Genomic DNA, 27,988 nt, shown 5'->3' on the forward strand with positions numbered 1-27,988 from the left:
GCCTAAACATATGCACTATAATCCCGTGTATTGAATATTCAGGACATTGATTTCCTGTGGTCAGTGCCCGGACAATGTTTGACCAGATGCGGCCGCCGTCATGAGTTCGGGGTGTGTGTGTACCCGTCAGACGCCGCGCCCAACCCATGACACGACCGGTGGAAGCTGCAACACACATGGTCCCTCCTCCCCGCGGGTGATCTCGCGGCTGTATCCGGTATCGTGATATTATACCATGTTGCAATATAAACTCGCTGCTGATACTTCTACCGCCTCACTTCGCTGCCTGACGTCCATCAGAGGTACCACAAACCATTACTCTTAGAGTCAAAAAACTGATTCCTGATCTGAAGCACTAGTGTAGTGAAGTACTATAGCATATTGGTCCATTTATGTGTGTGTGTAGTGTTTCGTAACTGAGTACACTTAACTTCATTAGTATTAATTAACACACGCCACATGAGTGGTACTGTGGCCATCGTCATTATTCCATCATGGTCAAGCAGTAATTTCTGACCATTGAAACTGACCAGTTCCTCTTGGACCTTACCAATCAGCATCATTTATACTTTTCTTGACAACTTTTGATTAAGGATGGATTCGCGCGAGTATGAAGTGAAATTGGAGAAAATGTACGGTGCTTACGGACGTATTCCGGATTCTTTGCGAGCCTCTGTGCTGGACAATGGACCTTATGTGGACAATGGTCATAATCCTCGGACAAATTCGGACTTTAACCAACAGGCTAAAACTGAACTATTAAACCATCACTCTATTGAGGGTATATTAGCGGGGAAAGGTCGCGGTGCAGATCCTCTGTTGCAGCGCCTGGAAGGTAGGCATCCAAGAAAAAATCCCCAAAATTACGTTACAGATTAAAAATTAAAAACAATATTTGTTGGTAAACATTTTTATCCAAATTATGGAAACTATAAAATAGTTTTTCTGCTACGTGATATTTGACGACACAGATTATGACTTATTTAATTCAATTAAATGATAACGTGCTCGGATTTGTCATCCCCAATCAGATTATTATAATGCTACAATGTATCTTTTAATTAAATAAGTAAATGAAAAACACATTTTTACTTTATTTCTTTGAAAATTTGTAGTTGATGTAATGTTTTGAAAAAATATAAAATCAGTTGTAATAAAAGGTATTATAATCATTGTTTTTAAAGTGGTTTAAAGTGCTATGCATAATTATGATATTCGTCTGATATATCATTGTGGATAAAGATTATAATGCCAGTTTATTATATCATTTTAAACAGCTGTTCAGGCCCAATAAAATTGGCTTTTGTGGAAAAAAAGCACAACAAAATATATTTCTATATACTAGATGTATTTTCATTACCTCTCTTTGAAAAACAATGTAAAATAAACCGCCAACCATTATATATTTCTTACTGCTACAATATTAGAATTAGAAGGTTATTGGTCAAACGGCCGATTAAAAAGTACCTGCTAAGCGAAGTTAACATATTACCGCTTCGCGAATAATTAAACAGGCAGTTAGTTATTAGCTATATCTATATTACCTATATTTTTCCTATGTTAACAATATAACATTATAGATATATTTCACATCACCCGAATATAAAAAAGTGAAGTTATGACTCACCAAAATGCCGATAAATAGGAAAATGTGATCAAAAAGTAATTTTCTTTATTACTCTCAAACAAAAAATAAAAATATTTTATTCTAATTTACATATACACATATAGCATAGAAAATATCCAAGATTATATTCTGAATTCTACTGAGAATGGTCAATGAGTCTTGAAAATATTGATAGCGGAAAAACTGTATAAAATTGGGGTGTATGTTTTCCATTACAGTCGAGTTAACTAAAAGTGGATCCATATGTTCATAAGTTATTTTTTTTCGGAGACGAATTGAAGATAAAACGGAACTGGTCAAATTGCACGTAGAAGTTATAATCGCACGCGACGTTTTAATTTGAGAATGTTGGTCGTGGTTTTGGTCTATTCGAAACGGACTGTATCCATTTGCGGTGGAAAGAGATTCTTTAATAATGTTTATTTTCTTAATTAGATTTGGTACCTAAGTGCTTTCTTTCTTCCTTTTTTGAAAACTGTCAATATTTGTTTATTTTTTTTATTTATTTATTAGCAAATTATATATACAATGTACAATGAATATAAGAAAATGATCAGTCGATATATTCAAAGCTTTCAAAGTCTTGATTCAAAAATCAAAAATATCAACTATTGATGAAATTATTTACTTTAAAATAAATTTTAAGTGAACATTCAAAATTTCAATTGATTAATATAAAGCATATTTATGCTGATAATGTAAGTTGTTCTCACGTATGTTACAAAGCAAAATTATCAGTCATTTTAAGGACTTTTCATCATAAAATTTCTTAATGTCGATTTTACGAGTATTAGATATGTCAAAATGTAATGGATACGGTAAGAAATTGATATATGAAATTGTCAAGTACATATGTACACTTGTAGTAACAACGGTGGTTGTCGCCACTCAAAGTTAACGGGGAACAAGTTAATTTGGTTTTAGAACTATCTTTCAACCAATGGTATGGAGACTTATTTGACATGAACTTATATTAATTAATTTTATAACTTCCATTACATATTTGCATATTTCTTTTTGTGAGAACGTTTTTTAATGTCATCGGTATACAATCTCAAAGCAAATTCTATATTAAATAAGTTTTCATTTAACGAGTAAACCTTATGAAAAACTATTATTTCTGTATGCTTGAAATATAAATAAACCCATCCACCCCTGAAGACCCATTTAGATTCTTCCAATTCAGAGGCTGGAATAGTCCATCTTAGAATTTCATGGGTTAACTCGTTATATGTCAAATATGTTCTTACATTTTACCACGGAATCTAGTTTGTTGAGTACTTGAAATTACCTTTCAATAATAAGTTACAACTTCTTATCAAATTCGTAAGTTGAATTACATTTGCTATTGAACGACAATATCATTTCCCCCTTTTTTATAAGGTATCTGGTTTTGCTTTGAGGACGATTCTGATCTCTTTTGTACCAATGTAGAGTTTTAGTTCAGTTTAAACATACATTGCCATATTAGCAACATGATCAGGCACAAGTTAATTGTAACTTACAAACGCTCTCTTCATTAACAGATTTTTTGTATGCCAACAACAGGTAGCGATGTGATTTGTTGCTCAGCAATTTCCAGTTGTCTTGTAGCTATTGTGATCTGTTGCTCAGCAATTTCCAGTTGTCTTGTAGCTATTGTGATTTGTTGCTCAGCAATTTCCAGTTGTCGTGTAGCTATTGTGATTTGTTGCTCAGCAATTTCCAGTTGTCGTGTAGCTATTGTGATTTGTTGCTCAGCAATTTCCAGTTGTCGTGTAGCTATTGTGATTTGTTGCTCAGCAATTTCCAGTTGTCGTGTAGCTATTGTGATTTGTTGCTCAGCAATTTCCAGTTGTCATGTAGCAATTGAGTATTTATTTATTTTAAGTCAGCTATATCCAGTTGTCGTGTAGCAATTGTGATGTGTTGCTCAGCAATTCTTCTGAGTTGTTGAATGGAGAGATCTTATATTGTTTTTAAATTTTTTACACTGTACTTTGCATTTTTAATTGTTTTAACGAATACCATGTTGCTAAAGAATCGTCTGATTTGCGCGTTAGTTTGTTTAAGAAATATGGTGAAAAATTTTAGCCCTTTGTCAATATGAACCAAATATAATAATAAATGCACACGAAACAGTTATGTAAGCTACACATGTTGGGAAGATATTTGCCACCAAGATAATTGTTTCATTTTGATTCCAAGTTTGGTAATGAAATTATTTGAACTTTCTTTAGAAATAATATTGAAAATAGGTATAGGTAGGATTAAATTGCCATGGTGTCGATCAATCTCTTCAGTGACAAATAGAAGACATACTAAATTCTAAATTCGTGACGATGAAAGAAATCGTCCATGACTAGAAACAGAACAAAAGTGTAAGATGTTCAATAACGGTCAATGGCGTCGTTAGTCACTTTGATAATTGAATAATAAAACGATTATTTGAATAATTTCTTACGAATTGATATCTAAACATAAATGAGAAATGTTGATTAGGTTCCTCGTGCATGTATAATAGCAAGATACGTAATGTGGAGTTATAGTGCTACTCATAGTAACGATAATGAAGAAGTAGGGGGTAGTTCCGAACGGATTCCACAGAGTTTAGTTTTTATTGGTTGTCTACTTATGCTAATGAGCTCCAGCGAGGCTCTGCTGTTTTCGTACTAACCAAGGGGCGTTCACAACATGATGTTGGAAACTGTACGCTCGCGTGTCTATGGTAGGTCGGTAATACTCGGAAATAATTGAGTAATTCAATCAGGCAGATCAAGGCATTTTCAGATGATAAACATTGACAATATATCTTTGTTTAAGTTCTTAAGCTGTCTTCGTGGTTTTGCATGGTGATATAGGACGCTGGTAGTTTTATTTTTGTTTATAGGTATTTGATTATTTTCTTTCTGTTTGTTTTCAATTGTTGTTGATGTTTATCGCATAAATTAATGTCTGAGGCACGGAAACATTTAGCGATGTGGTCATGTGTATTCATATGGGTGAACATTTATTCTAATCAAATTATATTCAGAATATATTACAAAACATAATAATTTTATTTTCGTTTTAGTTTTTATGCACCAGAAACTATATCATTACAATTAGGAAAAATTAGTTTTATTTACTTATTAACTATTATCTTGATTTTATATATAGATATTGATCAAGACATGATGGAAAGTAAAGTGATGAGAAGTCCCGAAGAGCGCGTTAAATCGGAGCCGAACGGACAAACGAACTGTAATAAGTCTCCGGAAGAAAACAAAGTGAAATGTAAACAAGAATCTCCCGATTTAAATGGCGACGGCGACGATAAAAAAGATGATTCCAGTGAAAGTGGCGACCAAAAGGGAAAAAAGAGGAGAAATAGGACAACTTTTACCAGCTTTCAGTTAGAAGAAATGGAACGCGTGTTTCAAAAGACTCATTATCCGGACGTCTACGCCCGGGAACAACTTGCACTTAGATGTAACCTGACTGAGGCAAGAGTACAGGTAAGTTATATCATTAAACATTCATCATATTTATTATCATTTATCTTTGGATATGATATTTAATATCAACGAAACTCTTTGTAGCAGACGACAAAGATTTCTATTCTGCTTTATTCAAATGAACAGAACAAATAGATAAGGCTTTTAATACACCTTGATTTTTTTTGGTCTCAGGAAAAAATTCATCCTCAATACCAGAATAAAAATATGACGTTTAAACTTCCTTTATTATTTGTTAATTAGCTATAATGACTGGTTCGGTATACTTTATATGAAAAATCAAGCTTTTGAATTACAACACTACTCAAACAAGGGCAACATCTGATAAACACGTGTTTGCAAATACAACATGTACTATCATTTTATTTTTGATGTCAACCAAATATAAATCTAGTACTTGAAATCATGCGATTTTTTAAAACAAAATCGTCGTCACCCTGTTTTAGAAATAAGCAAAGTTTACATAGTTTCAAGCCAAAATATAGTTACAATAATTAGCATATGCACATGCTCACGATGTTCTATTTGCGGCGTGTGTACGCAGACAAAAGAAGAGCCTGAATTGTATTGTATACTTGCAACGGAATTTTGAATTTTTATAATTTTAAATATTTTTCTCTCTCTCTCCATATTTTTGTTTCAACAATGTATCTTATGAGGGATTCAGAAATACCGTTACCTACAGGCGATAAGCCATGCAACTGTATTAAGATATAAACCAATGTCGAGAAAACAATTCCGCAATGAAAATAAAAAGCAGCAATAAGAAATGATAGCATTTTAATGCACCTTTCAATATTTGTTTGAGTAAGTACAACACATAAAATTCCAAGTAAACGATGAATTGTTAAATTGATCGCGTTTTGCATTTTTACCTTCCCTAGCAGTTCCGATTACAACTATTTACCTTCAAATAGTGTACTTATATTGCGCGAATGCTATTGCTATAAGCATAAGAAGGCATTTGGAGAATTTAATTCCTTACTGCTTAAAGAGGATTTTCAATTGATGAAACAAAAGACAAGTGCCCACCGTTTAACCCCGCTTAATTATTTACAATGGGGGAGAGTAGAGGCTCGATGTATACAAATTCAAACGTCCGTGATATTGACACAAGTACTTCCTTTTGACTTTATTTTGCTACACGTGCCGATGTTCCCCTTAGTTTGACGGCAAAGAGCTCTATAATGGCGATCGAGTTCCCCTTCCTCTTCTTTCCTGACCCTTGAAATGCTCCGTTGTTTTAGGGAGAGCTCAAACAGGGGCTGTTTTACAAGCCACGTGTAAATGTTGTCGACACGAGTTAGCGCCAGTAAACATAGATACACATGTCTCCTTCCAGCTGATTCGGATTATATTCACGGCGTTCGGACCATGCAATTAAACAGACCCCCTATGTTTACTCTTGTAAAGTTTACGGTCCGCTACTACTACCGGCGTTTAGAGTGTACTTAAAGTCACCTGGTGCAAAGATATAAAAACGATCGAGTGTCTCCGAAACGTTGTCTCCCGTATAACCTCGTCTCATACCCACTCCATACATACAAATGGCGGGAATACTCGACTTTGATTTTGGAGATAGTGAAATCTGGAAATTAAATTTGATGTATATTAGTGATGTTTTTATTACCATACAACCGAGTACGAGTTGTCTATCTGATTAGTGCGTCAAGCCAATATCAGGGAAATATTTGGAATGCTTGGCTCGGGTGCTTCTAAAAACTCTCAAAACATTTACAGATCTCGTTGAGTTGGCGTTATCAGTGAGATCTCGTACAATCATAGCTGTCACTAAGTTCGGCAAAATCTCTCAAAATACCTCACTCAATTTGGAATAAATATTTAAATACTTTTAAGTTCGGCATTGGCTTCGATCGTTGAGAGTGTAGTGATTGCGATATTTTTCTTTAAATTGTAGAATTAAAATAGAATTATTTTCCGCGTATTTCTTTTGTCTAGTCTTCAACATATCGATAAGAATTTATATGTATTTTATATTTAAATTGCTCCTAAGCTTTTTAAAAATATCACGCCCCATTGCAATGAAACTCGTTTTTATCGTAGTCATATATGTATTTCTATAGTAATGCCATGTTTGAGGGCGTATACTATTTGACTAACCCCCGAAGATTTTACACGACAAGTTTCCGGCCTCCGAAGACTGTACGTGCAATGATGTGTTTTAAATTGGTTATACAATTAATCGTGAGATGTCATGATGATCAGTTTTCAGAAACTTTAAGATCTCTAGTAGTTATCTGAATAATATATATATTTCCTAAGGGTAAATCATCACTTATATATTTAATTTATGTATTTAAGAATGTCGATATGTTTTTAATGACTTTAGTAATTCCTTCCCATTGATTTGAAAGATATTAGCATCTAAATGAATATTTAAATGTATATATGTGCAACTGTATACTGACATATATCAAGTTATGTACTCGGTTCGAAATAATTTGAGACGTTTTCCTGTATATTCTCAATTTTATGCAGATGTTAAAATGTCAATTTCAATAAAATATGACGTCAGTATTCACCGTTTACCTTGCATTGATTTATCAAAAATAAAAATGTCAATGTTATTTTTTTACCATTTAATGTTTTATTTACCCTCGAGATTTAATTTTGGATATGTCAATTTGTCATATTTCTAGTGGAACATTGAAAGTTAAAGCTAAAAGTTTAATAAACACTCGGTCAAAAAGATCGAGGAACTGAATACTGAGAAAACGAGATGCCCGTATATACAAGGATAACTCGAATTTAATTTTAATGTTATTAATATCCTTTAATATAGACATGGAACATTTTTACACCTTTTTCTAATAAATTCCATTTTTTTCGTCACTGACTATAGCTCGGTCGTGTCCTCTTTCCGGTGAACATGTTGTATTAATTACTATATAAATTCTTTGTTAATTCTCCGCGCGCTTCACACCATCTGTTGCGATACGCTGTAGAAAAAATATGCCGAATTCCTTCTTTGTGATAAACTGAAATGTCTTATTAAAAACGAACGAGATTTTAATAAGCCACACCCATTACGTAACTAGTTAACAAACTGCTACCGGTTAGGTTGTTCCGGAAAATTGCAACCATGGCACCGTGAAATCTCAGCACAAACTATCTAGCTTTGTTGAGCACTAGTATTTTGTCAAAAGTAATATCTTGAAAGTAGAAAAGAATGGAAGGGACAGGAAGAAAGGAAGGAACACAGGTAAAAGCGATAGAAAGAAGGAGAAAAGAGAGAAAGAAATAAAGAAAAGGAAAGAAAAAAAAGTTACTAGACGAAAATGAATTAGCTAGAATATATATCAGAAAGAATTAAAAATAACATTATATTTATAACGTCAATTACCGAAAACCCATTATTTGTCGTTACTTTACATGATTAATTTCATTTGATATCAAAATCATATACATTGTCTGATACGTAGTTCATTTCACTTATTTTATTTCATTTCTGGCGTAGAATAAAACGCATGAAAATGGGGTATAATTTAATGAAAATAAATTTCTGAAGTAAATCAGTAATTATGTTTTTGGTATTGCTAAGACGTTTCCTTTATCATAACTTAGAGCTATGAAGACAAGAACTTTGCTTTATTTCTGCCACAAAGCATCATATCTACATAGAGACTATTTGAACATTTCAGCTGGCCATCTTTTCAAGCAAACACAATTTACTTTGAAGAAAATATGACTTGGGTTTATTAAAAAAATATCGCATGAAATGTTCAACTACGTAAAATAAATTTGAAACACATTCATGTGTATATATAATCGAACTAACACTCCAAAAGCGCATATTGATTTTTCTCCAATGTTGTTTTTAGTTCCAAACCATATTTTAATCCAACATACTCATATATATTAGATATATGTTCTGTTCAAAACGAAAACAAATTTAAAAGGTCTTTCCTCTATTAATTAAGTTCGATGTGTAGAGATTGTTCTTTTATTTAGAAATAGTCTTGTAATTTAGTAAAGAACTATCCTTATACTTTCTTTCTAACTTGCACACAATTATTTTGTCATTTTTTGGCAAACGATTTACGACTGTAGGTCAGAGCGTTTTTATTATTTCTTTTTTGAAAATTATTAAAAAATAAAATGAGGCAGAGAGTATGTGTTAAAATGCACTGTGCGACACCAGTTTGTTTTAAATCCATCATTAATTCCACCGATCCCGCCACTTAGCAATTCATCCCGCCATTTTTATCGCAGCCGCCATCTTTGATTCCCGCTATTAACAGTTTTAAATTATCACGATAATTTCTACGTTCGATTTAGTTATAGTGGTGAAAGTGAAATCAGATTCGCAGCTCAAATTCCATTCCCCATCATTTGTCGTGCTTTATCTTTAAAAAACACATGTTAACAAGCGACTGGAACGATTAAATACCCCAGATACTTATCCAGTTATGCTAATTCAATTATTTTAATATGAAAATTGGGAGATCAATTACGTCGGTGTTGCGAGCTGGGGTGTTGGTAATGCATAAGATACAAGAGTTTGTAGGATGGCGCGCGAGGTGGCGAGTAAATACTGGCCCGACGCCGGAGAGCGTAAACCCGGATCGGTGACCCGTCGAGTTATGAATATTACTTATTATTTTTTTCACGTTCTAACTTTAATCAATAGCTAAAGTAATAAGATAAAAGTACATCTAATGCACTAGGCACGTGCACAACACAGGTAGGTAAATGTAATATTTTCTTTTTATCTCAAATCGACTAAAATTCCTCTAAAATGGCGAACTCTCTGGGATCTCACCAGTAGCGAATCATGAAATCTGTATTTTTTAGCCTGGCCATCATAATGTCATTATGGGTTAATGGTCTTCCACCCCGAGAATTAAACATCATTTTCTGTATTGTTTTTACACTATCTATATCGCTATGTACATTTAATTCTCTATGCCATGGTTTAGTTTTTTGATGACACACGAGTTCCATGTTCGAGCACTCCGTTTCTTATCCCCGTTTGTAGATTAAGTATATCACGTTATCAAGCCTTCAGAGTCTACGGTAGGTAAATCGCTCTATTTATCTGATAAAAAACGCACTTTGAAATACAGGATCATTTTATTCATCAGTTGAGAAAGAGAATTACATAAGATTTTTTTACTTGGGTGTTATTTCTAAAGAGCACAAAAAGGACATCATTTACGTTAAATTATAAATACTGGTTGCATATATCAGAACCAGGATAAAATTCCTCTGAGCCTATCGGGAACTGTGGCACACACAAACAGCTCAGCGGTTATCTCAAATACGCTTCCGCGGAAATATATCATACCAAGTTAGAATTGATATACATAAAATATGTAAATAAAAAATCTCTCTCATGGGGGTAATTCGCCCCTAGAAGCCATTTCCATCAGAAGAATCGAGATAATTTGAAATATATTTTGTGATAATTTTCGGATTGTTTCATAAATACTGCCTCGTCGAGTATCTCCAATCTCTGTATAAAATGGTATCACATAATGACCTAAAAGAGAAGTAAAAAGAGTTGGTTTAAACATTTATTTTGGAGATTAAACCTAAGGTTTTAAAATACTTAAGTTTGTAAAAATGTAAATATAACCCGATGGATAATGTAAATGTAAAAAACGATAGATTAAAGTCGATATATCAGAAAAATATTTCGACCAGAAATTAAAGTTTTGTTCCAATTTTTTTTATACATTAGATACCATATAATTATCACTTTGAAAAACAAATGAGTTTCTGCTATAGCTATATTACAGTCAACGAGACATATATATATAATTTGTAACCTTTTATTGAAATCGATAGTGAATTATTGCAAGACATATATATAGGATATACCCATGGATAATGTTAACAGAGAAAGAAGCCTGAAATTGAAATTAATATTTCATTGTTTATATAACGTTTGATCGGTCATTTTATAATAATTTATTTCGTAACGATATTATACAATGAAATTCATACTATAAATTTAATGTTGCCATTTTAATATTTCCTTAGCAGAAAAATAAGCCTGAAATTGATATCTTATTATAAAATTCTTGATCGGTCAATCATAAGATGATGAAAATGTTAATATACAGTATAATCACTTAACGATATGTTTGCGAGATGGAATTCATCACATAAATTTAATTTTGCCATTAAAAAGCATTAGTTTTTCATTTTAAGCCAAATACTGGTAGATTGTTTTTGGTTAAACTTATTTATCTTCACCAACGGAATAATACTTGGAATGGTTGTTATTTGTTACTTTGCCTTAAACATTTGTTACTTTGCCTTAAACACAAATCAAATTAAGGACAAATATACCTCATTTCATTTATGTTATTGATCAAATGAAAAGTACGAACATTTTATTGTGCGACAATGATAACAGTAATGAGGGGAAATTAATGATAAAATTAATATTGAAATATTTACAGCTTGATCAATGTTATAAAATTATCCATTAATTAAACATACTCGCTTTTGTATCATATTGGAAAAAGATAGTGTTCGGATGAAAACACACACATGATAATTTCTCTAACGCCAGAATACAGATCTCACAGTTAAACGTTCTTTTTCACAATTAAAGAAAAATATTTTTATTCATACTAATTATTTATCCTACTGTGATTTCATGAAATGGTATCATCACCTTAGCAGTGATTCATTATAGTAAATATAATCAGTACTGTCAAATTGCATATGTGCTATACATATGGGGACGGATTATTATCTAGTCTTTCATGACATGTTGTACTATTGAATGAAATATTGTTTGAACGAAATGCATGGACAAGTAACTAGGTACATATTTTAACACAGATGACTTCGAATTACGTGTATGTACTGATACGTACTGAGAGCATCACCTTGCCACAAAGCCATTGTCCTCGATAGGCAATAATTGAAACTATTTTGAAACCTAAATGGCAAACAAAATAAAACTGAACCTCAAAATAATGGCCATTATTTACCTTACCATATGGTTAGAAAAATATGCTTCTCAAAAATAATATTTGAAAAACATATCTATTATAACTATAACATTCTTTTTAAACTAATAGGATAGGTTATCCTAGAAGGGCTATCGTTCTCTAATTCTTTGACGACAATCGCAATGCAGATATAGGTGAAATTTGTAAAACAACATTTTATCGTTGCTATCTACAGTTGGATATTTTGTAAGTACCCCAACTTATACGAGTAGTTGAATGTAAAGTTGTAATGGCACTTAGAGTCATTCGTTTAATTTCATCCACAAGTAAATATTTTAGATATGCAACGAACCTAGTCATGCGAGCGATCCAGAAGTGATCATTTTAACAATCAAACATTAAATACCATTTTCCTTACTGAATATCTGCACCCTTCCTTTCATTTTCCCTACCCTAACTCCTTAGAACTGTAAACTTATAGTAAATATAATCAGTACTGTCCAATTGTTTATGTCTTTCGTATATGGGAAGCGATTACTGTAAGTACACTGTACTTGTTTCTGAATCCAATTTCTCATGTTGTACTATATCCTTATTGAATAAAATTTTGTTTATACTAAATAATAAGCAATGAAAGGTACTAGGGAAAATGGAACATAAATCTGTTTTCAGAATGAAATACTAGCTGTTTGGGGCTTGGATTGATCCTTCATTTATTTTCTTTACTTGAAAATAAATCTTACAATTAAGATACATCAAAATATCAACTTAATAAATTCTGCTTTTTCTGTGAAAAAATTAAACTTAATTCAGAGTTCGACACTGATGGTTGGTCTATATATATATTCCACGGGGTATGGTTATTGCTTTTACGATTAAAACACCCACATCATTTGCATATTTGTGTATACAAACCTTAGAGGGATTAAGAGGGCTTTGCAGCCAAAGGTTGGCCCCTTTTCTTCCATCGTTCGACACCGCACATCATAAGACAACAAATATGGTTTACGGACTGATGAAGCCGACTATCACTCGCTAGCATCGTGTGTCTGGTTCGTTGGTCGTCAGGGCAGGACTTTGTTCTTTGTTTAGACACCCCCATGGTATGAGATGGGGGATTATTTAAATGGCCTCGTGTTCCCAAAGACCTCTAGGAACACGAAAACCAACTAGATTGGCGCTGTCATGTTTTGAAATATATCATGTTAAAGTTGAAATTCAAAGATCTTTTTATTTGTCCAAAGTAAAAAGGGATTAAAAGGAGCAAAAAAGGAAAACGGAAAAAAAATATTTATTTATTCGCGAGTCGTTTATATTGTGCAGCGTTTACTGCTTCGACCAAATCTACAAAAATAATCTAGATCTGTGTGTTTCAATTAGGGTCATTTAAGGATCACTTCCCACGCATGCATTGCGATGTGTGTGTGAAGTGTGTATGTATTTTGGGAGACTGCAGTATGTTCGTGTAGTAGAACTCTGCCATTTTAATAATATCTCACTGAAGCATGCCCACAGAGACACAGAGCGAGCACAATCCATGTCAAAGGTCACATCGTCAAATAATTGAAAACGGAAACACCAGACATATCAATAAAATCTAGAGTAAGTCTAACAACATTAAACATAGGTCAATAGAATACTTCGTTATGAAATAATGATGTTGACCATTAAACTTCATCATGATATTCTTCAACATGTACGTCTCGAATCTTATGTACTGTTGTATAGTATACATAAAAAACTGTTTGTCTTGTTATGCTGTTTTAAACGTTAGTAGTAGAGATAAGAATGCAATTAAAGAAACAATTGTGTAAAGTAGAAACTTTCTCCCCAGTGTAATGACATTTGTCGATATATCGAAGACGTTGTTATCACTGCTGTCAATCTACAAACATCTTTTGTCTTCTGATAAAAGGGACATTCAATTTTAAAAGAAAACCCTATTGCATATTGATTTCTATGATTTTTTTCTACTTGCATTACACTAAATTGATTTACTGTAAAACGAAAATAACCCCAGGTAAAACATAAAACTTGTATTGCATTATCATTCATGGCAAATACTTCTTATGTATTATCTTTGCACGTGAATATTCATATTAACAATGCATGTTTGAGTGTTGTTTATAGTTTAGGGTTTCTACGGAGCACTGGGTAACTCCATTTTAATTGAGCTGATATAAAATATGATATAAATAGTGCCTGAGGGAGATAATTGTTTCAACTGTGAATTAAAATATATCACCTAATAAATGATTCTTTGTATAAACTTAGAAAAAAACTTATCTGTATAGAGAAAAATAAAAACATAAACATTAGCATGATATTCCTCGGAAACGTTGATTGATAAAAAGGTTAAGACAGCATTTACCCATTGACTGATGTTAATCTCTATAATTGGAAATCTTCAAGGAGAAGCAGCACTGGTGCCATCGGTACTATAAAACAACTGGAAAGAAAGACATCTCATCGGGTATCACTCTTTCCATTACGATTTATGTCAAATCTGCACAGATCTTGTAGAGAAGAATATACTTTATCTAATAACGCCTTGCATCGTCATACATTTAGAATAGATTGGTTAAATATAGTTTAGATAACTACTGTTACAGTATCCGTGAAATCGTCTCACCTTAGGTCAAATGCATTACATACGTTTATCTCGTTCAAAAGGAGCATTGATACATCCTAGTAGTTTATTACGCCGAACTGAGGTGCAGTTGATATTATGCCGAACAGCGGTTTAGTGATATTATGCCGAACTCTGGTGCAGCCTATAGTGTCTTCCTGTTTACATGCGCAGATATCATATCATTTTAAGCTGCAAATCGGAAGTAACATCTTTTAAAAGTAATGAAAAGAAGCCCAGTTTCTTCCCAGATAACCTTTTTAAAATACGCTTTCATTTGATATCTATTGCATTACATTTAATTTGAAAATTTAATCTGTTATAAAATTTTATAATCATCTGCGATAACTCTATGGCAGGCTTGCCGATATGCTTCATTCAAAACAGCAAGTTTGTTGATGCAAACATGACTAAGAAAAGATGGCGTCAAAATCCTGACTCCTCGAACCAAAATGACCTAGCAAGTCAACACATTTAAAATGGATCCAATTATGGGGGGAAAGTAGATCGCTTTCCATTCCAAATAAATCCTGCGTGCTACCATATTTCGTATAAAGTTACACTAACAGTCCACATTTATGTACTTCTTCGATGATATTATCCAGTATAATTTCCCAGGCATAATTATGTAAGGCTATTTAATGCTATTAACACGCAATTCTCGCGCATTAGCCCGGGCCTGTCGTGGCTGGGCCGCTGGGCTGATTACATGTCGACGTTGGGGATGTCCCGGTTGGGCTAACTGTCGGCACTTAAAGCTCGAGTGCAGATCACGATACAGCTTTGATTCGACTCTTTACTTGAAGAACTTCATTAAGTTTCTAAGTCCCCGATATTAATTCGCAGCTATACTGTAGTTTTTCGCTGCTCACTGAGATCACAGCGGGAATGTGATGGTGTTTATGCGGACTTAAAAATCGGCAGGAAAACTTTCAGCTTAGGGTCGACGAGCTTTGCAAACACGTTTTCATTTTTAAATATTTGAAAAATATTAGAATTTCACACGGCAGTCATTCTAAATATATATAAAAACACATACTAAATAATTATATAAATGGTTCCCTAGTTTTTTAGAAAAATGAAATACTATCACTGTTTCGCTTACAAAGTTAAAACGTCAAGTTAATGGTGTAATATGATCGGAGCAAACCTAAATTGACAAAACATTTCTTTAAATATTCGTTTCACCTTATTGTACAATTTTAAAGGATGTTTTTTTCGCTGATTTTGCAGTAGATAGCAAACGAAATTTTACTTTATGAAGTCATTAAGCTTATCAATGTTGTCTTACATACATGTAAATTAGTCAATGCTTTATTTCTGTTCAACAATGACGGTCATTAAAGGTCTTAGATTGACGATTCCTTAAGACGAACTTATAAATTCAAGAATTCAGAATCCAGAAGCTGTGTCGTATTGAAGAAACAAATGTAGGAAGTAACTTTAAGTCTTCTGCTTACATGGACTAAATGCAAGGATTTTAAAAAATTATATCAAATGTGAAAAAGTTGATAAAATCATATTCAGGGTTTGATTTTAACATGATATTTTTATTTTTCTAGCAATTAAAGACTCAAATCACGTTTTTTAATTAATAGAGTAATATGTTAATATGGTGTTATATTGACCACATGAAAGTCAATAGACTTTGGGATACTCCAGCTGTCATTAATGCCTTTAAGATCACTGTAGCCAAAAATATACCGCAAAAATGTAAACATCATTATACATTTACATATTAATTAGTTGGTATGAATAATAAGGTATATTTTGAACAGTATTTTAGTAAAATGGCAAAGCGGTTAACTTTCGCGGGGTTATAATTTAGCTGTATTCTCTAAACACCAGCAAAATATTTGGACGTAAAAAGTAAAAGAAATATGATTACAATATATTGAATGGTTTGTGGTAGCGGAGACACTGTTTATAAAACTCTAATTAACAAAACATTTTATGTATACATATATATGCTAAGGAAACTGAACCAAAATAGCAGCTTTGCGGTGTACCACGAAAGTTAACACTCGTGAATATGCCCCGTTGACGGGAAGAATTCACTGAGCGGTACTGTATGTCACAGATGAAGAACATGCATTTGTACTATACTTTTTGTTTTGTTTTAAAAGTTAACGAGATAACACTCCAAAACGGAAGTTTTTTGTGAAATATAAATATATAATTTCATATTTCATCTTTAATAGCGTATCTTGTTTAAATGAACGCTAAGCGTTAGCTAAATGCCACAGATGGTTATGGGGCCATGTAAACACTAGCTCAAGTATTGTTAATTGCCTTCAATTAAGACTAGATATCGTTAGGGCGCACTCTTACAATAATTTTGCACTATGACGCCCGTTTTGTGTGGTATCATCATTTTAAGTGCCGTCGCCGTTGTTTATGGAGTCTCCTCTTGTAGGTCAGATCGTCAACAAAGTATCTATAGTCTTCCTATAGGCTTATATATCATTTGCTGATGACACGATCCACTGTATATAACGCTTCATCCAGATATCTACAAGATATGCCATTTAGAATGAGGCATAAATATGTATTTAAAAAACGTTAATGTGAGTATAATTGTACCTGTTAAGTGATACAGATTCTTGGCGTTTCCCTAAGAACACGCAATGTATTCATATTGAGATTTTTTTATTTTGAAGAGATAACATTTATTAGCTTTCTCTTTTGATATATACATATGATATACTGAAGTGCACTTTAATGTTTAAATATACATTTTCGTGTAATAGTTGTTTTTAACCAATACCGTGTTGCCAGTAATTTTGCAGGATTACATTTTCGTAATTTCGCGGGACATTGCTATGATCGCGAAAATTTGATCCGCGAAATATTAGAGAAATCGTATATACATGTACCCTGAAAACCGGATCGCAAAAATTGTAAACCACTAACATTTGTTTTAAAGTTTCCTTTCTAATAAAAATAGCGAAAATGTTGACCCGAGTAAATATCTGTCTATGTAGTATTTCAAATTAATTAAAACATATTACGTTAAAATAATATCATAAATATATCATGACGTATGAAAAAAAAGTTAAGTGTAATATATATAATTGATAATCGAAGTACTTATTAATGAAACTTTTACAAGGTAAAGCAATTATAAAACAATTATTTATAGAGTCCTAATTTTATAGGATTGATGTTTCTATTATGCTGTCAAACCTGTGTATTTAGGACACCAAATGGACAAAGCGGCTATGTCCTTATATAGGTATCCTTTATATGGAACAACCGACTAATGAAAGTTTGACTTTGGAAATGACCCATGTGTATAGACTATTGAGCCCAGGATAGAATTTTGACCCGGCCACTGATTGACTGCTTAATTACGAATTTCAAAAGTAAAAATGTTTTCTGACAGGTAACTATTCCTAGATAACAATAATATTAATGTGGAAATCCAGATTGAAAGTTAGGTTCAAAATATCAATTTTGATAATAGATAGGTAAAACCATTAGAATTTCAGTATTTTTGGTGCAAAAGATGGCTACCCTAGTTGGAGTTTGAGCTGAAGAACCCAAATTGTTTTTTCTATCTAGTGCTATATGATAATCTAGACATTAAATGTAATTATAGAACACAATTGCTAACTATTAGATTCCTTTGCTTTAAAAATACATTATAAAACTTTAACAAACTTTAACACTGGAGTCTATGTAAAAGCATTTAGTTGGTTGATCTCTTCATATAGGTTACTTATATATTGAAAATAACGCTAAATGGGGTTATTGAATATGTCCTTTATATAGAGGTGTTCTTTATATAGAGATGTCCTTTGTAGTGTATAGTAGGTTTGACTGTATGATTTTGTGAACATATACATGTATATATTTTATATCATTTTATGAATTAGATAGATAATTATACATTGTTCATATGATAATAATGAAATACAGGTGATATTGATATAAATATATTCAAATAAATAGATATTTGTTCAGCTGATATTGGTCATATGAAATATCAGCTGCTGTATTTTAGCAGACAAATTATATTGATATTTGCATCTAGTAATCTCTTGGTAATTTAGAAAAATAAATTCGGCATTGTATGTTAATTAAAAGCATGTGATGTGCGCGTATAATTGACGGTAAACATTTTTACCAGCCATTTGATGACGTCATCTCTGAAAAACGTCTGAGAAATGTATATATAATGATAAGAGGAGTTAGCCGCTGATGATATCTGGGTAAAATGTAATTAATTTCTACTGATTGTGCATTCTATACTTCAATATCCGCTGTGAAGGGAATATAAAACATTCTCGCGGAATACTTCCCTGAACATTAAATACTTCTGTATTTTTTTTTAAAAAGTGAAACAGTTATGTAAGTTCATAGTGTTCGGAGATTATTTTGTTACGTAGTTCACTATTCGCCTTCCCTGGCCCATACCAGGCGATACCACGTGGCGACCCCAGATAACTCCAGCATATTTACTCCCATTGAATGCGGGGACACTGCTGAGATTTAATTAACTTTTTTTCTTCAGCTCGTTACAAATTATGAAATATCATATCGTGTTTCTAGTCTGCCTTTTGATGTACATAGCGCTTACCGAACTCATAATCCCGCCCCTAGCTGTACGGTGTAGACGGATTCTTTATAGCATCTCAACATCAGCCTAATCGTCACGGCTAACATATCTTTATTTTGCGCAGTAGTTCTACCGTTTTCCACATGTACTTTAACCCTTTCTACAACACAATGTGTTTTTGCTTCCTCATACGATTTTTCTATGTATATTTCTTCTCAAGGTAGAAGGAAAGATTTCTTGTTCTTAATCTAATTAATAATCGTATCCGCGTTCTGAGTTTGCTATTCCATCCTTCTTCTATGTACTGCTTGGGTGGTTTCCAGACATTCTGGCGTCGCCAGAAAAGCGTCATCATACACTAAAACTAGTTTTTACCAGTATCAAGACCCCTCACTTTGTTTCATTTAATTCATAATCATATTTGCCATTTGATGTTGGTGTTATGAATCTACCGTTAAGTCAATATTTTAAGTACTTTAATTTTTCTCTCTTGAGATCTAAACTTTTTAAAAGTCTTAGTTAATATGTGCTGGTTTTGTTTTATGTGGCGGATCTGGAATTAGCTCATGGCTTTTGTCTGTGGCAGTGGATTGGTAATGTTGAATAGGATAAAATGTCCCCTGCAGATATGGTGATTTAAGTTTTTCTGAATTTTTTGTTTTTATTTCATAAGTCCTTTAGCGACGTAATGCCTTTTTTGATGTATGATATCTTTATGGATTATGATAAATGATGCAAACCATTTCCTGCATCTCAAGTAAGACCATTATCCATAAGCTTTTGAATGTCGACCACCAATGCAAATACAACATTACGTCAATAATGTTGTTTTTTAATGTTTACGAGACACTTTTCTGTGTGCCTACAAGGACGTGATGAGATAAGTTTATATTTGAAACAATTGTTATCGGCATATGTTTATCAGATGAAGTCATGGGAAAAGTCCAGAACGACATGACAAAACATTCATTGAAAGACGAACAATAATTGTATCTCACATTTTAAATGATATCTGGCGACAAAATAGATTTCCATACGGATGTTTCGAGATATTAACACCACGTCGATAAATTATCGAGTTATCATCGATTAGCCCCAATTTCCGGTGATTGTGGCGTCACAAAAAATTATGTTAAAATTATGATGTCACAATCACTGGAAAATCGTGCTTTACCACTTTTTTTTTATCTCGAAATAGATGTATTGGAAATGCTATCATCGCTGCCTTAGTTTGAAAAAATTCGAATTAAAGAATCTCAGAGTTGCTATAGCTTGATATACCGAAACAAATATTTGAATAGTTCAAGTTACTGAAATACATGGTAATTAACTAGACAGGAAATAATACCGCGTTTTGAAATATAGTTCAGAGAGGAAGTTTTAAATTTGAAAATGTTTCATTGGTGTATGATTAGTCATTGCAACGTAGCTTTGAATAGATGCTTATTATGTTTTTTTTTTAATTGAGGTTTGGTCATGAAAGTTAACGAATTTGTTAAAATTTTAGTTCATTCTAAAGATTATTTGATTCAATTAAGTATTCTCTATGTTATTCTAAATCCTATCAGCTTGTTTAATTGTGATTCTTGCAATGATAAGTAAACAAAATTACAGGAAAAAAATACAGTTTTGATATATCTGGATTAACTTTGCAAGTAAGGCCTTCGATAAAACCACATTGCTTAATCTTTGTTTTCTTACTGGTGATGTTAACTGCTTTGACTCTCTACAGAGTAGTTCCGTATATACGTCTTTACAGCGGTAGATTATATTGTCAGTATTCCTGGTGGGATTTAGATTAAACCATTTACCCTATCTTATAAACTTACAGGGCTCAATTCCCAAAGTAGATCTTTATAGGTTTCTATTAAACAATACGCTGTTTTATCCTTTTAACATTGTTTTAAATAGCCAAAAAGCAATCAAGCTATAGAATATCCGATTAAAAGATTAGAATCTAAGCCAGTATAAATATGAAAATACTGCGTTCTCACGGTAAAATGAAATTTAGATAATACTGGTTGTAAAGTTAAATAAAATTAACACCTCGTCAGGGCGTATTGTACGCGGGAGGGGGCCCGGGTGAGGTAAGTGGCTAGCTAGCTATATAACCATGTTCCCTCCCAAGCACAAAGTCGTTAGGGTCCTTTTTCTTTTTAATTTTCTCTACCACATGCGAAAGTGGTAAGAATAGGAGATCGTTATCACCACTTGACGTTCACTTGTGCTCAGTATTGACTACTTCTCGTGAATTACACGTGGAATTCACCGTTTTGCGGATATTGCTTAGAATTTGTATGTAAACTCTGCCCTAAACGAGACGAAATGTTTTCAATATCCTGTATGCATTACAGGTATCAGGCATACAGAGACTGTATACTGAAACCAGAATATTTTCGCGGAAACTTTTAATTTCGCGATCTTGACTCCTGTAGTTCTAGTTTACCTGTAATTCAAACACTTTCGCAGAGATTTAATTTTGCGATCTTGACTTCTGGTGTTCTTGTTTACCTGTATTTCAAACCAAATCGCGGAGATTGTAATTTCGTTATCTTTACTTCGGGAGTTATAGTTTACCTATATTTCAAACACTTCCGCAGAAATTTTAATTTTGCGATTCCTATCACCTGAGAAATCCGCAAAATTTAAGCACACTCGAAGATAAGGTAATCTATAGTATGAATTTCTTTATCTTATGATTCAGATTGTGTATAAATGTTTTATTCATGTATTTTTGCCTTCCACACCGGATACTCGAGGAGGCTAAATCAGGGAATGGTTATCAATTATCATACTTCTGTTGTATGCTATGACATTATTTGTTTCGTTTAACCATTCGTAGTTTTATCTAATATTGCCATCGAATTGACGTTCTTTCTTTTCTTCAGAGTTTGATTTAAATACATCCCCGATTGAAATACGAAAATAAATGGAAATGTAAGCAATAATATCCAGCATGCCATACTGAGAAACCATGAAAATATATAAGAAAAAAAATCTTTTCAGATGAGGAACTTAAGATGTGTTTGGTTTAAACGATAATGTATTCAATAACGTTACAGTACAACATACATGTCATAAAAGAATATGTACAAAGGGTATTTCTAGGGGAATTTTTTATTTTTTTTTATTTGACTTTTGTTGAAGTAGTCAGTCCATTTCCCATGATTACATTATATTAATTGATACATTAAAATCATCAAGAAATAACGCATTGCGATTTCGGGCAAATTGCAAACCACATCAAGTGTATAAACATCTCTTCTTGGTTCAAAATCGAATACAAGCTGGATTTTATAGAGTATGCTTCACATTATTTCCTGTATATTATAAAATCGGTCATGGGAAAACCATAACGCCCGTCAAGAAACAAAAGTGTTTATCAGATATGTTTTGTTTTTGGCTACAGCAAAACCATTGGCACATCATCTTGGCTAATTAATGATAGCGTGTTACTTTTTACGCTTGCCAAAATATGCTTCTACTGAATTTTGATACTTTTCTTATTGCTTTTGAAAGAAGCGATAATTAATAAAATATGGGAAACAAACAAAATTTTTTTTATGGTTGAATAGATCAAAGAACAAGTTTGTAACACATGGGTTGACCACTCAGGGGTTTTATATACGGAAACTGAAAGTAGATCAGGTGTGCGGACAATACCATGCTTTTACGGCGTCTGACAGGTGCTCGTCATTGACACCCAAGTCCATTGACCATCGTCCTCCCATTTGGCATCAATTATCGTCCGTCATTAAAGCCCTGTTAGCTGCCAAATTCAATAAAGTCTAATTCATTCCATGGAGTGCCCCATTGTTTGTACATATGAATTGCCATGTTAACGCTAGTGCCGTCAGTTGCGGCTGCCATAGTGTTTATGTTGGTCAAACTAGACTTATCAAATATGTGGTCTGCGAGGCTCTGTCTGATGTAGCTATCTGACTAGTTATAAATCGGACCCTGGCCGTGATGGGGGAGTGCCGCTAGACTATACAGACGTGTAGATGTAACATGTGCGGAAAATGTGTCAGTTGAAAATAAAACTCTCGTGTTTAATCTGTGCCTAATGGAAGTAGCATGTCGATACAGGATTAATACGTGTAGATGTCAGTCCTGTTGAAGGCAGTCAGTCCAAGTTTTAATTTGACACCCAATTATATCTTACATTAACAAATACTTAGTATATGTCTAAGGATTCATATGCTGTTCAAACAAACGCTATTTCAACCAATCAATATCTATTGGTAAAGTTATAAAGATGAACTCACTAATGAATTGTGATATCATAAAATGTTTGACGTAGAAAAGTATTTAAAGATGCTCCACCGCCGACAGAGCATAAATGATATTCATCATTTGAAAAATAATTGGGTTTGAATCATATACATGTATGCCTAATTAACACAAAAAATAACATGAAATAATTTATTTCGCCTTTGGTGCATGCGCAATCATTACTTCATTCCATATAAGATATAGTGCCACGGAATTTTTTCGGGATGCAATTAATTATTTTTCATATTTTAAACTTGAAGTTAAATTAGAAGCTCAAACCTTTCAATGGTGGTAATGGTGTAAAGTAAGTAACTTTTGTAACTGAAGAAAAATACTAAATCGTCTGCCCCTGTTTTTAATAGTGAAAAAACACCATTTGTCAGCGGTGGAGCATCTTTAATAACTAAGTATTATTAACACGATTCAACGAAAGGAAAGTCCGCTAAAATATGAGAACAAAATAAATGGAAAAATAATGGAAAAATAATCTCTGATCAACAAGATAAAAGTTTACAATTGTAGGTTTATATCACGTTCATATGTCACATTATTTTCTAATAGTGTAAATTACTGATATCATTAATCAATATCGTATAAAATCTGTTAGCATTCCATTTCATCATCATAATTGATATGGCAGAATGTTTATGTTATCAATTAGATTAGCGTTAAATTATTTACCGATTTGACGGTATTTTCAGAATATATTACATAAATGATAATATGCTATATATAATATTCATATCACAACAGATAAATTTACAATAATAACAAAAGACAAAAAATGTTGTAATAGATAACGGTAAACCTGAGGATCAAATTGCACATATTAATCGAGAATTATATTTGTAATATGTAACTGTCGAAAATAGTTATTATGCCTGATTAATATTACAATGGGCGTCTGATGGCTTCAATACTATTCTTGTTACCCTTATGACGATTTTGGTTTATAAATTCACGTGTTTCATTATGACGTTGGTACTCCTTTGATTTAGACCGTTCTAGTATTATGAACACTTTTTTTTTACCCACCCCCCCCCCCCCCCCCCCAAAAAAAAAAAAGTATATATTCAGTAGACATATAAATAACAATATTTTCCTTTCCAAGAAGGCCTCTCACACCAATTTCCATTTTAAATATTTTTTCTAATCTTACACTCAAACTTTCACCTCTTTCATATTTAGTTACAGATATATTCATCATTTACTTGTATTATGAACACTTATATTCAGAGACTTGTGATTTGTATTGGTGACAATGTTGAAGAATCGTCTAATATTTTCAGGTTTGGTTCCAAAACAGACGAGCTAAATGGAGGAAGAGAGAAAGGTACGGCCAGATCCAAACAATGAGAGCAATGACAACAGGAGCCAATCCTTACGACATGCCGCTAGGGGCCAGACATGACGCGTATTCTCAGGTAAGCTGTACAAAGTAATTTTTGCGTGCTTTTAAATCTCGTAAATTTTGCGGTCTATTATAACTCACGAAAATTACTAACTATTTTGAGCGTAATGAAATTAAACCGTTGTATTATTATACTTATCCAAATTGCCGTAAAAATGTAAATAGGCACGAAAACACAAAATAAAGTAATCGTGTACACAAAATGATTTACAATGACTTACTTTAAAGTTAGTTATTTTAATGATTCAAATTTGGTAAATGCAATGAATAATCGGCAAATATTGTTGATTATATGTAATATGCAATGTAAAATTAAATTTAGTATGATGATCACTAGCAAATAATTGTAAAAATGGCAACTCAGTGGTAAATAGATGCTATAGAGACTTTTGGCAAAATAGATCTAGTAAGAATACATTCAGAATAAAAATTGGCTTACTTTTTGAAATTCTTTGTAGGGAAACCAAGAAAAATCTATAAAAAAGCACAGAACTAACAATTTAAGATATTTGTGATTGCTATTGTCAGTTAATCACCGTACCTGTCCAAGTCTAGTAGTCAAAATAATGATTACTATAGATAAAATTATGCTTTTGTTAGCACAATCTTTTTTAATTGAATTCATTTAATTCTAATACTAAAATAAGATATGATAAAAATAATGTAATATTTTCTTAAAAGAACTTAGAAAATAGTTTTAAAAATATGCATGGAATTCAAAGAATGGTACAGTTCATTATGAATTTACATGGGCAAATGAGTTAAATATGGCAGAACGAACACTGAAATATGACTACCACTAAAACATGTTCGTTCACAATATATTTGTTTATAACTTGTTCTGGTTTGGATAATGCTAACTATATTGTGTTGATATCTTTTTAATTATCATAGAACAATAACTTGCATCATAACATTAAATTATTTTCTATCTTTGTAATTCTAATACAACTGGAATTGTTATACTGCTGCTAGAACTTGTCACTATAATCGTGATTGTCTGGCCCGCGTATTTTTTGTAAATTTATCTACATCTGGATTTGGTAAATGAAATAATGGAAGTTGATCTGCTATTAGCACTGGTAACAAAACGAATAGTGAACTAATGATAACGGTTATATCTGCCAATAGGGTTATTTGTAACTCATTCTCTGTCGTTTTCAGATTCAACACAACCCCTGGGCTGGGAGTCCTCAGATCCCGTACACGATGCAAAACTCAACGTGCATGGTGACGCATTCGAATGTGCCCAACTTCATGGGACTTGCACATCCGGGACATCTTGCGTCACATCCGGGCGGTCCACACCAGTCTCCAACGCTGGCCCTCCATGGCGCCCAGTCGCCAACCTTAGACCCGTGTGAGAATGGCGAGCGACGGACGAGTAGTATAGCATCCCTGCGACTCAAAGCGCATGAACATAGTGTGGCTATGGGCATATTTAGTGCATATGGAAAGTAAACAATTGCCCACTAGGCACGGCAATGTTATTTTACTGGATAAACAAACAACATAATTTTCCAGTAATGCAATTTGGTCATCTCGGATGCAATGGCTATGAGTGATTGCTTGCTGGGAATATCCCAAGATTGTCGAAAGGGCTGGCCGACAAACGACGTCAGCAGCTGCTGCGCGGACGCTAAGGCACACAACTGCAACACGGACTGTGTAAATATATAGCGTGGAGAGATAATATGAATTGTGACAGAAAGAATTACTGTGGATTATTGGTCTAGTGATGTTTATATAGAAGAAATACCAACGTGGTAATTCGTACTGATGAACGTAATAGCTTGTCGTCCATATAAACATCGCGTGCATTGTGTCGCGCGCATGTTTACACGAGGGAATGGTTCACGTGCTAGGTGATGATAATGACAGCAAATCTACCTGATGTGTAAGTTATGGCAAAGAACGATATACACGTGAAGGGCACGCGCAGCTGGACACGTGCATAGTTTGTGAGAAACCGAAGTCTCCAATTCTGTTTTATTCTTTATTCCCATAACTCTTGTTTCACATAAAATTGAATTGAGAAAAAATATAGAAAGTTATGCATTTTTTTTTAAATAATTCTAGATATTTCTATTTCCGTCAATTATTCTGCGTGACCAAGTAAATGATTACAACTGTATAATGTACTTATCCGAATTTCTTGTGTATTAAAGACATTCATAGAATTATGAATAACCCATAAAACTGGCAATTATTTGCATTATCCCTTTGAAGTGCTGTAACACATGGGGGAGTTTCTAGTTTATGACAGTAGGTGGTGTAGATGTGAACAAAAATTAAACATCGTAGATTGCATTTCTCGAGGTCTCGGGACAGCAATATACCAGAATAATCTAGGGAAGGTACAAGGGCCCGAGGATAATTGTCTCTGGACATAATATCGTTAAATACTTATGTATTACAAAGGCATATTTGTAAACAAATAAAGGTGAATTACCTCCGTAATACCTCTAAATCCACAGGCTGAAGCAATCATCGTTCGGAGTCCTTCTGCTGTTTACCATATAATGTAATACCAACATTCCGATAACATGCCTTCCAAAATGTTTCTATAATTAATATTTGGGTACTAGAAAATATTGTACATTTTATAGTGTATAGTGTAGTATATAAAATACATCTGGTTATTAACACTCTGCCCTTTCCCTCGTAATAAAACTGCAATTTTAAATTATGTAAACACGTTTCTCCATTATTTCTAATAAGTAGCAGACCCGAGACTATGTGTTAGCAGTTAGCATGTAAAATTAACTCGTGATAAAATCATATTATGGGAAGGAAGACTTACAATTCTTTCTTAATGATCGTAAATAAATTGGAAAAACTAGGAAGTGGGAAACCGATTAATTAATGATCAGATGTTTGGAGGACCCGAAATATGGCGAGGGAATTGAGAGGCTGTTAACCATTTAATGGAGGGGAGAAAGGACAGCCAGGCCATACGTCTCGACTATAAAACGCTGTAGTGTATTGCAGGTTCAAAATAGCTTAAGGCAATCAATTCTAATACTTAAACGTTAAAACGTTAATAAAAAACAAATATGTTTAAATTATTAGTAAAC

General features: G+C 33.1%; 1 protein-coding gene across 1 annotated transcript; it reads left to right on the forward strand.

The window, feature by feature from the left end:
• Positions 1 to 11: 11 nt before the first annotated feature.
• LOC138330298 (retinal homeobox protein Rx1-like) lies at positions 12 to 27,988 on the forward strand. Its single transcript, XM_069277798.1, has 4 exons — positions 12 to 835; positions 4,766 to 5,103; positions 24,790 to 24,924; positions 26,076 to 27,988. Exons 1-4 carry the CDS (start codon positions 595 to 597, stop codon positions 26,370 to 26,372), a joined length of 1,011 nt encoding a protein of 336 aa, XP_069133899.1. The 5' UTR covers positions 12 to 594; the 3' UTR covers positions 26,373 to 27,988.

The sequence above is a fragment of the Argopecten irradians genome, chromosome 8 (genome assembly GCF_041381155.1).
Source record: "Argopecten irradians isolate NY chromosome 8, Ai_NY, whole genome shotgun sequence".
NCBI classification, from domain to species: domain Eukaryota; kingdom Metazoa; phylum Mollusca; class Bivalvia; order Pectinida; family Pectinidae; genus Argopecten; species Argopecten irradians.

What these genes read in the sequence shown, in the direction of transcription:
- LOC138330298 (XM_069277798.1), top strand. Translation starts at nt 595, where the DNA reads ATGGATTCGCGCGAGTATGAAGTGAAATTGGAGAAAATGTACGGTGCT. An exon ending in TCTGTTGCAGCGCCTGGAAG is followed by an intron (nt 836 to 4,765) that starts GTAGGCATCCAA and finishes TTTTATATATAG; the next exon opens with ATATTGATCAAGACATGATG. An exon ending in TGACTGAGGCAAGAGTACAG is followed by an intron (nt 5,104 to 24,789) that starts GTAAGTTATATC and finishes TAATATTTTCAG; the next exon opens with GTTTGGTTCCAAAACAGACG.